Raw genomic sequence first — 14,783 nt, forward strand, 5'->3', positions numbered from 1 at the left:
AAATTAGAATATCTTGTCCATTGACGTGGATATGGTATTAGTGAACGCACATGGGAGCCAATAAGGAATCTTGGAAATGCAGCAAAGGCGGTGGAGGCTTTTCATCGACGACATCTATCAAAATCAAGATAAAAACCTTCTTTATAAAAGAAACAACATCTAGGCAAGATAACATTCTACTTTCAATTCTTATTCGTAGCTTCTTTGTAGTAGTGACGCTCAGAAGATAGAGAACCAACAACCAACAGATTCGACTCAAGAGCCTTCATTTGCTGACCTGCCGGACGAGACATTACGATTGTCACAACCTTCAAGACGACGCAATCAAGATGAAGATCTTCAAGAACGACATGTTCTTCCTCGAATAGATGGCGAGATACAACACGTTTGGTATCACGATTTGGGAAGGGACTCCCAATGTTTGGTGATTGTGCTAGAGGTAGGAACAACTCCTGATGGTGTTCCAAATATTCTATTTGAAGGAAGTTACGAAGGCCTCAACAATGATCAAATAATTGGGTGGTCTTCCCGCCCTAGAATGGGACACTATCGATAGTTGAGAGGTCCTATCAATCATCTTCAAAGAGAACAAAGATTAGAGTATGTGGCGAATATAATTCGTCGCATCATAGATTTCCTCAATATATGATGATCGCTCTTCGTGGAACTCGTCCCTAGAAGGGGGGGGTAATGTCACGGACATAATCATGTAAGCTAGTAATTACATATACAAATAGGTAGAAGTAAGTAAAAGTAGGTAAAAGTAAGTTAATTCTATAGTATTTAATATGGAAGCTTCTTAGAAGCTTTATAGACGCTGCTTTGACTTCATAGGTGTCTTTAATTGACTTTTTGGATTAGAATCGTGGTCAACAAGTTGGCCATGTGCCACACATGTTGTTAACTTGAAGATCAAGCTAACTATGTGGCTCACACGTAGAAAAACTTGTCTTGTAAGTCAAGGCATGTGTTCTACAAAGTCAATACATATTGGAGGTCCTATAGAATGTCGCCACGTAGTCCCTAGTTAGATAGTATATATATAGAGACAAGAGTGAAGGCTTCTTCACTCTTGTCAACTCCTTTCTTGCTTCCAGTCTAATTTCAAGGATCTCTAGTTTTCTTGTCTTTTGGCAATAGCCATTCCAGTTTCTCTTTCAATATACATACTTGTTTATTTATATTTTGTTACCTTTCTTTGAGTGAAGGCTCACTTGTCTGAATTGTTTTTTCATCAAGTTCTTGTCCTTGACACATATATATATATATATATATATATATAGGAGAATGCTAAATAGATCCAAGATTTTACTAAATTTATCCACTCATTCTAATTATCATTAAAAAAATGACCTCCATATTCATTTCTCCACTATTGGATCCAAAACCAATGAAAACCAACCACATTCATCATGATTATCATATTCTTCATAATGAGTAAGTCGATTTTGCAAAAACTTAGGTCTATTTAACATTCCCTTATGTATAATATTAATATCAATTTTAGACTAATCAAGTATTTTTTATTTAGTTCATTCCAATAAAAATCATCTAGTCATAATAATCATACGGCAAATATTTTGTTAGAAGGCATTTTGTGTTACAAAATATTTTGCTACAAGGGATTTAAATGTAATAAGTATATATATAATATTACACAAATCAAGATGCACATTTTAACCATGTACATACAGACAGCCAGACACAACTGTTGTGCATTTGAAGTCAATATTTGAACCAAATTTGTTTCGCAACAAAAGCTGGTGAGAAAATTCACTCTAGCTGCAGGATAAAAACACAAATACAAATCTAGTTTGTGAGACTAAAAAATGGATTTAAAGAGTTAAAAAGATGCTTTGCAGTAAATGCACCCCTCAATGCTGGCACAGATACAGCAACGGCAAACAATGATGCGGTGGAATCATGTTGGTGTGAGCGACGGGTTGCGCTTAAATTTGCAGCTGAATTGCGATGATTCTGGAGTTCGCCATTGCTTGGCGGATACCGACGTCGTTGTAGAGATGCTTGTTGGGTTTGCCGTGGAGGTGATGTTGGAATTTTGGAGATATGAGGCTGAAGAATGATCGCGCTGTGTTTGCGAATGTAAGGGAGAAGCTGTGTGTGCAGTAGAAGTTAGGGTTCTTGTTCGTAAGCTTGCATTGAGTGGGAGTGATTTGAGAATTTGGGATATCAACAAATGATGGTGAATTGGGACTTTAGTTCACACATCGGAGGATTGAGTCTTTGGATCCTTCATTTGACAATAAAATGTCTTACCCCAAGTCCTGGAGGTCCTTCCGCTACATGGGTCTGCAGGGTAGATAACTGATCTGCGCAAAAGGTCATCGAAGAGCAGGAAGTCAACTTTCAGTTGCATCCTCGAGTGATTTCTAACATCCCCGATCATCACACCTGGATCATGGTGTTCACTAGTGATGCTTCTGGTTGCCAAACGTCGTGTGTACAGCTTGTGTGTCAGGGGTGCTTTGGGAGCGCATCGTTTAGATTTTTATCAGCTTCGAGCTTCTCCATGATCCGGTGGGAGTTTTATTGAATTGTGCTTCTTTTCGGCACTAAGCAAGCGCAATGTAAGTTGCTAATTTAGAATCACTCTTTTGAATGTCTCTTATACGGTTTTGCTCTGCATTCAGATTTTTATGAAATTTTGAGTCGCAGTTTATCTCATTCTTTCAACCGTGATGCAGTGGACTTTTGTAGCTGGTTCTTCAGTTTGTTTGGTCTTTACACATGGGTTTTACGGGGTAGTATGTATTGATCCTTTTTATGCTGCCCTTCATTGTGTGCTTGTCAGTTTCTGGTTTCAGTCAGTTCCACTAATTTCATTAGTTCATTGTCTGATATTTATTCCGATTCGGACAAGACAGGTTACTTGTGAGTGATCAGGTGCTATCTTAGTTATCAACTTCAAAACACCTAAATTTAGGTCGTTATTGTACATTGACAGCGATGTAGAGGACTCGGAAATGCGTTTGCATCAAGCCGTGAGTTCCTTTTGAACTGATGACCTTCAGCTGTACCGACGTTTTGGGTTGTGTTGACAATCACGATTGCTGGGTATGAGGATCAATTCAACCTTATTGCAACTGTTATATCTGTCCTCCAGTCGACTAAGTCAAGAAACTTGGCACTTGCCACTTTTCAGTGCCAGTTTGTGGACATTGATGAGGATCTAGTGTATGTACTGCTGAATCCTACTATCGACCATGCACAAAAGAACCTCCCTATCAGTAGTTTGTGAGTGGCAAGTTCCCCTGAGCTGCGAGTGTACGAGCAATGGCAATGTTAATTGTGAATTCTCACGGAAGGTACTACAACTCCGATGCATGTACTTCGAGGCTTAGAGGATGTACATGCATTGTTAAGATTTTCTTTAAAGTATGTAACTTTCGGCCATTGTATTCGTGCCACATATAGTGATTGATCTAATTTTTCCCTCTGATGGGGCTGTGCTTCAACGCAACGTACGAATTCTTATGATCAACCTCGCCTTGCTCAGTTTTCTGCCACGATGACCAAACACTTATCTATAGTCATTTGAGCTGAAATCCACAGTTCTTCCTGATGGTTTGAGTATCGTTCGTTTCCGTTACAGTATGTTGCCGGTCATACTTAGTTCTCACAGGAAAGCGTTTAAAGTTATTTTCATGTGCTTCAAGTATTACCTATATCCTCTTTGGTAGAAATACTTCTAAAACTGCATTAAACTTCCTACATTCAATAATTTTTTGTTGTCGAGGTGTATGGGTACTTAATTCTGACCGTTGTATAGAGCTCTATCTATGAATTTGTGAAAAAGTTTAATGCAGCTTATGACGTGAAAAATCGACGGGGTGGGTGGATTGCCTTGTTCTGGATTGAATTCAGCACCGATCAATCTTTGTATATACGATAGCATCAGCTAACTTGCAATTTGTGGGTGGTTAATGAACACTCGGATAGGTTGTGCAAGGAAATGCGCATTGAAATGAAGGTGATCATAGATGTGGTACTTGCTGCCTTCACTCAAGCCAGTCGGTAAGGTAAGCTTGTCGTAATCCCTGACAGGAAGTATTCTGAGTATGCGATTCCTTCATCTAAAGCAAGAATCTGAACTGAAGATGCTTCTGTTTTGTACCAATTTCGAATTTGCGATTCCCGAATGGCATCTGTTTTTCATTGTTGATTGGTCTCTTGTTCATACTATCCCTACATTCTGATTGCCTGCAAGGATCCAAATTATGACTTATTGGTTAATTTAAATTGCAAGACTTACATCAACGTTGAATATTGCTTAGTAAGTTGGCTTTCTCATTGCGCTTCGCAGGGACTCAATTGGATGTGTGGAATTACTATTGGTCGGCAAAATGTTCAGGCAGAGAACAGGCGTAATAGGTCATGTTCTCCAAACCTCCGAGTTTCAATAGTTTACTGCTGGTCTGGTGCTGTGAACAAAGAGGGTTCACCGGTCATCAGTTGCAGCTGCATAGACGCTTTCGTGACTAGTATGACTTGTTGATGAAGAATGAGACTGGGACTGACAACGTGTAACACCCCCCGTCTAATCTTATTAGTGGGTCGTGGCTATGTGAACAGTACTGCAGATAATTAAGTGTTTTGTTGTGCTTTGGTTGTATAATCGTCTCCCTGGTGGGTCCGTGTGATCTGGTCACAAGTCACGGTATAATCTTCTCCATGGGGATGGTGAAATACGACGATGGCCCACTACCTGCACCATCACCGATCAGGTACGCTCACTTGTCTGGATTTTCTTGTCTGATTTCCTCCACCTTGTTTCCTATACCACGTAATGCTGCGCTTCTTCAACCTTCCCAAATGCTCAAAGTGACTCCTCCTTGGCGCTCCCTCCCTCACAGGCTACTGCCACTGTTCATGTGGCTAGCTTAGCTCCCCAGTGAGGTACATTGTGTCTTCAGAGCAAAGACAAAGTGCAATATGCTACTCACCAGCAAGCCGTTGCTCAAGGACATGAGCTCTGTGCCCGCCATCGTAGGTTGAACCCCCTACGTGACATCAGACTTGTAAGTCCGCTGAATGGGTTCTCATCTTTTCTGTTGCTGCCACAAACTCTTTGTTCCAAAGAAACGACCAGTTGTGCTAGTACAGTGAAGGTGGTCCGCTTCCTCCCCCTGATTACCACATCCGATACCTTCCAGTGCACTATTGGGCGTGTGCTTTGTTGGCATATTGCCCACTAAGACAATATCTCATTGTCTTCATCCTCACCCTCATTCATTCGAGCGTTATGTATGCATTACGGCACAACAGTTGCTGCTCACACATGTGGTTAGTTGCAATTTTCCACTCTGGAAATTCATCAAAGTCAATGATTTAAAACGGGATGGAATTGAGGACCCAAAAAATACAGTACTAAAAAAATCTGGCAAAACAAATAAATAATCAAAGAATGAAGATGTGCAACGAAGGGAAAGCCTTCAACAAGCTCTTTTATTTTGGTGCATTAGCTAACAACATGGGGGCCCATGGGTTTGGTTCAGGATGTTTGGTATTCAAGATGTTGACTTGATTGATTTTGTGTTCTCGCATCTTGTGGACGCAGAAGATCTTCACTTGCCAAACCAGCAACTTTCCTAGTAGGAACCAATGAGAGCTTTGGTTTGATGCAAATGGCCATTATTGTCGTCATTGCAGTGGGTTTTAGACGAGTGTAGTTGCTAATTTGGTTTCGTACCTGACGGTGCTTGTGGGTCTTGGAAGCCCGAGATGGTCTTTATCAGAACTTGTGTTTACGACTTGTTTCTTGTGCATTCCGACCACATTTCTACGTTTATTTGAAGCCAGTAATGGAAATGGGCTTGGATTTTATCGTGCGATTCAGTGGTAATCCTTCAGGAAGGGATGTGTCCAGAAGATCCATTCCACAATCTCTGCCCAGTTCCATGAAACTGTAGGCCACTGTTGGATCAAATTTGGGGTACCTGAAATGACAAGCCCACTTGCAGCGTCAACATTTGCTATATGCTATCTCGCTATTCTAATTTAAGCACTTTGTCAAATGGGGAAAAAGAAAGGGAAAATGGCTTTAATATATGTGCAGATGCTCCACTGGGTGTGATCTTTGAAGTATATATGCTCTATTGTAAGTGGCACAACAATCCTGGCATGATCACATGTTCAGATTTGATAAAATCAATGTTTTGGTCAACCTAGACTGGAAAGATGTCCCTATGGTTTGAAACCTCTATGATCAAGTAGTATGAACAAATTGTATTTTATTCTACATCTTTGCCTTTTTTCTTCCTAATTATGGAAAGCAACAGGTCACCATTATGAAGACGATAGGGTCAATTTCTATTTTTCCTCGACGTGGACATGAACGAACCGGCGAAAGTAATAGGCAATACGTAACAATGTTTCAGAAACAGTGCTTTGCACTTATTGTAAGTCAAATTAGTTATTGAGATCGAAGGTTTGCCGAACACAAGCGATCTTTCCACTGACCAGGGCCAAGATAATTTCGAGCCCTTTCAGAAGAATTCTACGGTTGGGTTAGAAATCAGTTAGAAGCGGCCACATCCTGACATGATCCCATTCTCTGACTCCCACGACAGGGAATCACAAACAGCTGCTGGTACTCTAGTGCAGAGATGTAGCATGAACGGCCAACAGCGATCTTTCCACCAGAATGTTCCTTTGCCATTTACAAACACTGTACTTTGATAAGTTAGATCAACACACCACTTTGAGTAATTGTCAGGTCAGACCGCGTCCCCTCCTTTCAAGTCATCTCAAACAGGATAGAATTTCTGCAAGTAGATGTTTTCATCATCAATTACATCTTCATGAAAGTGAATCGACCTACAGGAGAAGCATAACTGCGTGAGACTTACGTTGAAAACCGACAGAATTGCGGATTTCATCAAAATGCAAAATCAAAGCTCTATGCAATAGAGTCGATTAAACGCCCACAAGCAAACATTTTGATATATATAAATTGAGCATGGCTACGTCTGATCGAACACATAAGCGCGATTTGAATATTATCCAACAGTCGTTTTTCCACTACCCAACATGTGAAGAAATGGATGGGTAAAAAAAACACATGCAGTTTCAACGCACTGAGGTCGGGAGAAATAATTGTGCGCCGAACTAACCACCAAAAGCCACTTGAAATGACGTCGCACAGCCAGGGTGTGCATCCACCGCCCAACTGTCGTCCCAGCTGCCCCCCATTCCTCTCCGTTCACACAAAAAAACAACCAGGGAGAGGAGCAGGTTTCTGTTCGTTTGTTACGATGAGGCTGAGCTGTCGTGTGGTGCGAAATGGGGGGTACCCCACCTTCGAAGTGAACTAGCAAGCACGTAAAGAAAGGAGGCGACAGCACAGAAAGATGGCAGCAGCAGCAGCAAAGCATGGGCCCAACTCCTCGCCTTCTTCTTGTGCTAATGCTGCTTCTTTTTCTTCTTCTCCTACAGCTAATGCTGCTGCAGCTGCAGCTACTTCATCTTCTTCATCATCATCTTCTTCTGTTTCTTCTTCTGCATATTCATCTTCTTCCGAGGCGAGGTGGGGGATGGATGGTGAGGTGGGGATAGGGTGGGCAGTGACACCCCTACGTGAGCTCCAGTTGTACATGACGGGCTCTCAGGGAACCATTTGATACATCCTTGGCAACTGTGCTAGTGCCGGACGAAGCCTCATTCCTGAGAAAGCACGAGAGTGAGGGTGACCATTTGGTTGAATGAATAGGTGCAGGCATGAATGGATACAAGTAAAATACTAGTATATCAGTTGAATAATCTCTGTAAGATAGAGTTACATTATAATTGGCACATACAATGGTATAAATGAAGTATAGTAATGCCATTGTTAGTCCCTACATTTCTGAACAAACTTCTCTTCCATAGGGACAGTCTCTCCTCTCACAGCACTTTGCAGTTCATGCACTGGAGTTGTAGCCACATCATGGTCAAAGCACATGTTGGGGTGGCATTCTACATCATCAAAATGCTGTATTTTTGAAGTCATGGATTGAACATAATTGAATGCACAATCATCCAACTTTTGAACTCTTCAACATTAGGGGATGTCTTATTGTTTCGAGAGCAATGTGATAGACTTAAAAGAGTAGAATTACATACCAAACAGGGAAAAAGTATGCAAGTGCTCAAATTTCTGTATCAAGAATAATCACAAATTTCTTGACACCCCAAATTTGGCCAACAGAATGTATTTGTGGGAATGCCAAGTTTGGCTTGTTTAAATGTTTGTTAATTTTCATGAAAGAGGTGTAATGCTTTAGCTGCCTTTATGACTAAATTGATTACTAAAGAAGAAGATAGTACATTTAAAGCAATCATACACACATATCATAACAAAAGTATGTTAATTGTGTGTATGGACAGACAATATAACCATGTGTTCATCCTTTTAGCAATCCCTCCCAGAAAATCTTTTACATTCAGTACTACATCAACATTATTTTTTAATATTTTTTACTTTTAAAAATAAAATGAAATTGTTTTTTCTAAAAAAAAATACTATTTTATAGTGATTTGACCATGAACTTGCTTCATTGAAGCCAAAAATCATTGACTTGTTGAGATGTCAAGGACATGGGTGATACCATGCATGCAGATGAATGTGACAAACATTCATGCTAACTATAACAATGGACAGGGACTGCTATGTTTACATACATATCTATATAATTTATTTTCAGATAAAAATGAAGATAATTCAAAAAAGAGAGGATGAAGATGGCAACAATTCACATATATATATATATATATATATAATAGAAAGGTTATATCAACAAGTACATGGCAATGGAGATCAAGCACCACAGTGACTTTCAACTTCACTTTCTGCAGGATGGAGCCACTAATTGTGTTTTAAAGTTAATCTTAACCCCTCATTTGTGTTAGAATACTTTCAATTAAATTAGAATCATGCACTTCATTTCATTCTTATCATCTAACAATCAACAGTAATGGATATGTGCATATCAAATAAAAAGAAGGAAGATTAATTTACAAAACATTTGGAGGGAATTTTAGGAGTTTGAAAGGAATCAACTATGTGTATGTGTAAATAAACAAATTGATTTGGGTTGCTTAGGTCAAGTTAATGTAGCAAAAGCAAGCACACAAAGATGGTACCAATGAAGGGAGTAAGAAAATGACCACTGTGAATAGGTTTGTGTGGTGTTAGCATTGGGCAAGTGTTTTTGCTGGTTCTACACAGATACACAGATACACTCTAATTCCAGTATTGGAACTAATTTTAAAAAAAATCCAAAAATGAAGATAAACTAAGAAAATACAACAAGTTCCCACCACATAGGCTAGATACCAGGCTAATACTTGTAGCACTTGCTCTCTTGACTTCTTCTATTTTTCTTCTCTAGAAGTAAGGAAGAAGGGGAGATAACAAACAAGGAAAATAAAAATAAAAATTTAGAGACTTGTGCAAATTGTGTGAGCTACAAAAGGGGCACAGAGTATCTGTGAAGTCAATGCAAAGCTGGCACATGTTTCCACCTTGGCTCTAGCTCCATCAAAACACACACACACCCTTCCAAATCTCATACAAAATCCTCGTTCTCGAAGCCCAAATTATTCACTACATACTGCCCTTGTTGACAAAGTTTAGCTAAGTATACACACATGCATACAACAAACAAAATGAACTCAATTTTCAATTACTCAATCAATAGAATACTGACATTATTAAGACCATGTGGGTCCAAAACATTAAAAGAAAGAAATGATCACTACATAATTGCTATAGCCAAAATCAGAGGAATTTCTCACAACGCTCCAAACTACTCATTTAAAATGTACCATTTAAATTGTCAACTTCATGTTATGCTTTTAAAATGAAACCGTCCAACATTTGATCCAAAACTGTGAGAAAATTTCTTACTCACAGTTTTTGTAGTTTCACCTTTTATGACTGCCTAAGATGCCACCATTACTCCGTTTGTTGTGTTCCAAACTCTTAGATATGACATGTTTTTAGTTTATTTCGATCATCTTGAAGGTAAGAATGGATTGGTGATGAAGCAGGCTTTAGATTCTAACTCCTCATTCACGATTCACAAGCAAGGATCACCTGAACCCCTCCAACCATCAGCGGCGTTCTTCCTCTGTGAGAATCACTGGAAATCCTGCATTGTGCTGATACCAAAGTTGACATGCGATGGCAGACGAAGGACGGAAGAGAGCTAGAAGCGGATCTCAAGGTGTGCATCGAAGAAGCAAGCACCGTGGACAAGTACGGGTTTAGAATATGAAACGAAAGTGGCAAAGTAGTTGAGAATGGAGGCAAAGTTCGTTAGAATTCTCAGTGCAGTCCAGCCCAAGTAACGCGAGTACCATCTCCTCTCAGCTGTAGTAAATTCTCTTATTCTCTCCGCCCTTGGCTCTGATTGATTAGCCTTTACTTTCTCACAGATCTCACTCATCGAGTGGAGTTCGATTAGTACGAGCAGAGCTAAATTCGAAAGAGCCAGAGATTCATGACTTCGTGCCGAATGGGCTTGCCGAGTTTAGCATCATCTAGACTCTAGATCCCACACTCAAGGGGTGCAGTGTACTTAGAAGGTGAATGTATCCCAACCTACTACGGACGTCCATAACATTTCACCGTTGTAAACCAGCTGGTCAGACATTCATTTAGCAGATGCGTGGACATGCACTTCTGCAGCCAGCGCCGCGGTTTTACACGTTACCAATGATGTTGCGTTCGGGATTTGTTTCCTTTTCTTAGCGGGGTGAAATAGTGGAATTAGTTGAGGACACGAGACGAGTTAGCGACGGTAGGAGAGATCAGTGGAGTGCGAGGGACAAAACTTGGTACGAGAACATTTGAGGGCGGCGGAGGGGACGTGCGACGTGAGGGACTTGGACTAAAAATAAAAAATAAAACTAAAAAAAACAGAATTATTCTAAGGTTGAATAATCTGCACAGGTGGGGAGGAAGTTTACCGAGATGCTCACTAGAAGGAAGTCGGTAACTAATGTGCGCCCAGTCGAGAGTGTAGCTCGACCAAGCATGAGAGTATTCGGAGTCGTATATACACAAGCTGGCAGACACACATCGGACGCCATGAACGGCTATAAGGACGCTGCCATCATAAGAGGCAGATGGAAGTTCGTTTCAGCTAGTTGTAACTGATACAGTGGTAGGCGGAGGACCTGCCCTCATCAACCTCATCAATCTCATCAACGAATGCACCTCGATAGGGGGACAACAGTCCAATTAATACGAAAGCATCGAATGTCAAGTTCTATATAACCGAAGCCTGTTACGATGGGTATTGCTTCACTGCAAGCTCGATTAGCACTCACGAACTAGACACAGCATCTGTAGGCAAGCGAGGTGATTGATTCTTCTACCAGTTCTGATTCTGATGATTACCAATGGCTGAGGTTTGTAGGAAGCTGAGTTGATCATAGTGACTCTTTAGATCTACTTAGTCAAGCCTTGTCAGCGGATCAGCTGTCTTACTTTGTGGAGTGAACCCTGAGGTAGATGCTTCGCTAACTGGTACCCTTTCTACTCCAGCAGAGAGATTGTGGCGTTTGCAGCTAGCTGGGCCTCTGAGGGGATTGATCCATATAAATAAAATCAAAGATAAATAAATGAGAAGTAGTTGCTAGAGAACTTCGATTGATTTAAAAGGAGATTTTCTTATGTCTAACTGCTGCTCCAAACTGCGAAAATGGAGTTGTGATAGCGTACTTGGAGGCTGAGCGCCAAATTGTGGACGTTGATTTGAAAACACGTCGATAGAAAAGTGATGGAGGACAATAGAATGGGAGATGGTCAGGTGGAGGAGTATAGCTCCAGGGTGATGCACCTTAGCGCACTCACATTGTGTGCGGCGATGGCAGTGATTCTTTTGCGTAGAGTGATGGGAAGTTGGAATGCGGACAAGACGCTTCCCCCAGGGCCGAAGGGATGGCCTATTGTGGGATCTCTCTACTCTTTGGGCCCCAGAACGATCCCCGCCTGCCGTAGGTTCACCACTTTAGCAGATAAGTATGGCCCTGTCATGTTCTTCCGGCTGGGATCCCGCCCCACTGTCATCGTCTCCAACGACAAAATGGCTCGAGAGCTCCTTCGGGTGCACGACCAGACGTTCGCGTCGCGCCCGAAGTTGGCCACTGGGAAACATTTCGGCTACAATTATAGTAGTGTGGTCTTCTCTCCGAGCGGAGCCCACTTCGTCCGCATGAAGAAGATCTACACCCATGAGCTCCTGTCTCCCAAGAAGGTGGAGCTTCTGAGCGCGTTGCGGATGGAGGAGGCGCACATCCTGCTGGTGGACGTATTACGGAATTCGGGAACGGAAGCCAATGGAGTGGTGAATATCACGTCCTTGGTGTTCAAAGCGAACTTGAACCTAATGGGGCGGATAGTCTTCAGCAAGCGGCTGTTCGGAGAATCCGCGACCATCAGTGCTCCGCCCCGAGAGGTGGAGAACTTCAAGTTCTTTGTCAAGTCTGCGACGAAGTTGGTTGGGTTGTTCAACATCGGTGACTACATACCTGCCCTTCGGTGGCTGGATCTCCAAGGTGATTGATTGACCTCTCACCTAGAATACATTGGATTCCGGTCGCTCACTAATTTCATCGAAACTGGTCAATCAGAGGATGGCATTTGCAGTGATTGGTTGGGTGATTGATTCATTTGACGCTCACAAACGTTGCATTGGCTTGTGAAATGTAGGGGTGGAGGGGGCACTCCTGCAATTGAAGCCACATCAAGAAGGGTTACTTCGGCCCATCATCCAAGAGTACCGCAAGATGAGTCTCAATTTGGAAGGGGGCATGAAGCAGAAGGAAGATGGTCGTGTCGACTTCATCGCTGCGTTAGTCTCCAACGACTCTGGCTTGTCGGATGAGAACATCATGGCTGTTGCAATTGTAAGTTAGACTGTCAACCTTCGGATGATAGGTTTCATTGTCCTCGCCACTTCTCATGAAAGTGATAGCAATTCTTTCGTAAATGCTCCCTTCAGCACTAAAGCAAATCAGGCATTTTGAACGGGTGTACTAAGCATTAAGATGTTGCCAATCCTTTAGTTCTCCCAGCTATCTCGAGGCTGAATGTTAGATAATCTACATAAAGCTAAGATTTCAAAATTCCTCCTGTTCACGGACGGTTGCGAATCAGTTCCCCCTTCGACATGAGTAAATCAGTTAGTAGCAGTTGCTAACCATTTATAGAACTGTTGTTTTAGGCCATTCCGTGAGATCATCCTTGTAAATCTGCAATAAAATATCAAGCGAGTTATTATAATTAATTGTGCCTGATTCCATATTGTTTTTCTCTGCAGGATGTGATGGTAGGCGGAAGTGACAGCACGTCCACCGCTGTCGAGTGGAGCATCACGGAGCTTCTCCGACACCCTGACTGCTTGCAAGCTGCACAAGAGGAGTTGGATTCGGTGGTAGGGCGAGACAGGCTGGTGGAAGAAGCCGACTGCGCCAACCTCCCATTCCTCAACTGCATCGTCAAGGAAACATTACGGCTTCATCCTCCCTCGCCTCTCGCCATCCCTCACTTCAGTGCCGAGGAATGCACCCTCGGAGGGTACCGCATCCCGGCCAACACCACAGCCTATGTCAATATCTATGCGATTGGGAGAGATGCCGCCACTTGGGAGAACCCAAACCGGTTTAACCCCACCAGGTTTAAAGACTCCAAGGTGAACGTCTACGGCCACGACTTCAATCTCTTGCCATTCTCGTCGGGACGAAGAGGATGTCCTGGCGTCCATTTTGCTCTCCCAACGTACAAGCTCGAGCTTGCGAACCTCCTCCACTGCTTCAAATGGTCACCTCCTCCCGGCGTTGATTTCAAAGATATCGACACCAAAGAGGCTGTGGGAGTAGTATGCTCTCGTCTCAATCCTCTAATGGCTTCCGTCACACCTCGCATACCAAGACATGTCATTCTCGCCAAGTAGTGTGACAAAACTACGAGTTGTAGCGAAAGCGCCCCTCATGGCGATGAAGACGGCTATACAAGTCGTATTCAGGTATTGTTCAAATTGTTGGAGAAGACTCTACCGGTATATACTACCTGTGCAATACTGAGGTCACCAAACATCACAAGCATTCCTTTGAAGTTGGAGAATTGGGTGTGCTACCCAGCAGTGAAAGAAGCTAACCTCGAGGTAGATAATCATCAACGAAGCACCTCGACACAGCACCTGATTACTAAAATATATTGCGTGATACTTCATTTACGTACGAACTGTAGCGACCACGTCGACACACCGACTTATAAGAATTAACCCCTGCCTTTAGAAAGCGATTTTGCAGCTTGACGTCGACAGTAACCGCAAGAACACACATCCAATTCTGTTGACATATGGTGATCTAGCAGAATGACTCTGTTCAAATATGAAGTTCCTGACAGCCTTTTGGGTTGCTTTTGTGAGAACGACAAGGTCAAGTACTGCAGTTTCAAGGTAGAATTCCATGTGGGTACCATGTACTACGTTTTGGAAACAAGGTTATGCAATGAGGTTGTACACGAATATTAGTTGCATAAAAACTTGATCTTCCATGATGCAAGTCCCAAGTACTTCAAGATAAAGTACTAAGAGTGGCATGTTACTGAGACTTGTGTACAAATCCTAAGTTTGCAACAGATGACTACACTGACAGCCTTATCACGCAACAGCTAAGCCCGATTTACATCACCGACAAGCAGTTCCAATATACTGTAGCTATTTGTTATCGGTAAGCAAATTTGAGTTCGACGATTTGCTGTTGATTTTGTA

The 14,783-nt window shown here is 42.1% G+C and overlaps 1 protein-coding gene and 1 long non-coding RNA gene across 6 annotated transcripts; both read left to right on the plus strand.

Moving 5' to 3' along the window:
* The first annotated feature begins 1,861 nt into the window (after positions 1 to 1,861).
* On the plus strand, positions 1,862 to 5,852 carry LOC149989977 (uncharacterized). Of its 5 annotated transcripts, none has more exons than XR_016506011.1 (5): positions 1,876 to 2,103; positions 2,468 to 2,588; positions 2,966 to 3,075; positions 3,961 to 4,040; positions 4,325 to 5,852. It is a non-coding gene; the product is annotated as an uncharacterized LOC149989977 (long non-coding RNA). The 5 variants fall into 5 exon arrangements; XR_016506009.1 differs by having other exon boundaries at positions 1,876 to 2,588; positions 4,325 to 5,304; positions 5,579 to 5,807; XR_016506008.1 differs by having other exon boundaries at positions 1,876 to 2,588; positions 4,325 to 4,745; positions 4,875 to 5,807.
* Positions 5,853 to 11,281: 5,429 nt separating this feature from the next.
* LOC112281841 (cytochrome P450 782C2b) lies at positions 11,282 to 14,783 on the plus strand. The gene is made up of 3 exons (XM_024518786.3): positions 11,282 to 12,564; positions 12,719 to 12,915; positions 13,329 to 14,783. The coding sequence occupies exons 1-3, from the start codon at positions 11,787 to 11,789 to the stop codon at positions 13,959 to 13,961; spliced, it is 1,608 nt and encodes a 535-aa protein (XP_024374554.1). The 5' UTR covers positions 11,282 to 11,786; the 3' UTR covers positions 13,962 to 14,783.

The sequence above is a fragment of the Physcomitrium patens genome, chromosome 1 (genome assembly GCF_059467195.1).
Source record: "Physcomitrium patens ecotype Gransden chromosome 1, ASM5946719v1, whole genome shotgun sequence".
Classification (NCBI taxonomy): domain Eukaryota; kingdom Viridiplantae; phylum Streptophyta; class Bryopsida; order Funariales; family Funariaceae; genus Physcomitrium; species Physcomitrium patens.

Bases quoted from the DNA above. Each gene is read 5' to 3' on its own strand.
- LOC112281841 (XM_024518786.3), top strand. From the start codon at position 11,787: ATGGAGGACAATAGAATGGGAGATGGTCAGGTGGAGGAGTATAGCTCC. The intron at 12,565-12,718 runs GTGATTGATTGA...TGTGAAATGTAG, and splicing joins TCGGTGGCTGGATCTCCAAG to GGGTGGAGGGGGCACTCCTG. The intron at 12,916-13,328 runs GTAAGTTAGACT...TTTTCTCTGCAG, and splicing joins ACATCATGGCTGTTGCAATT to GATGTGATGGTAGGCGGAAG.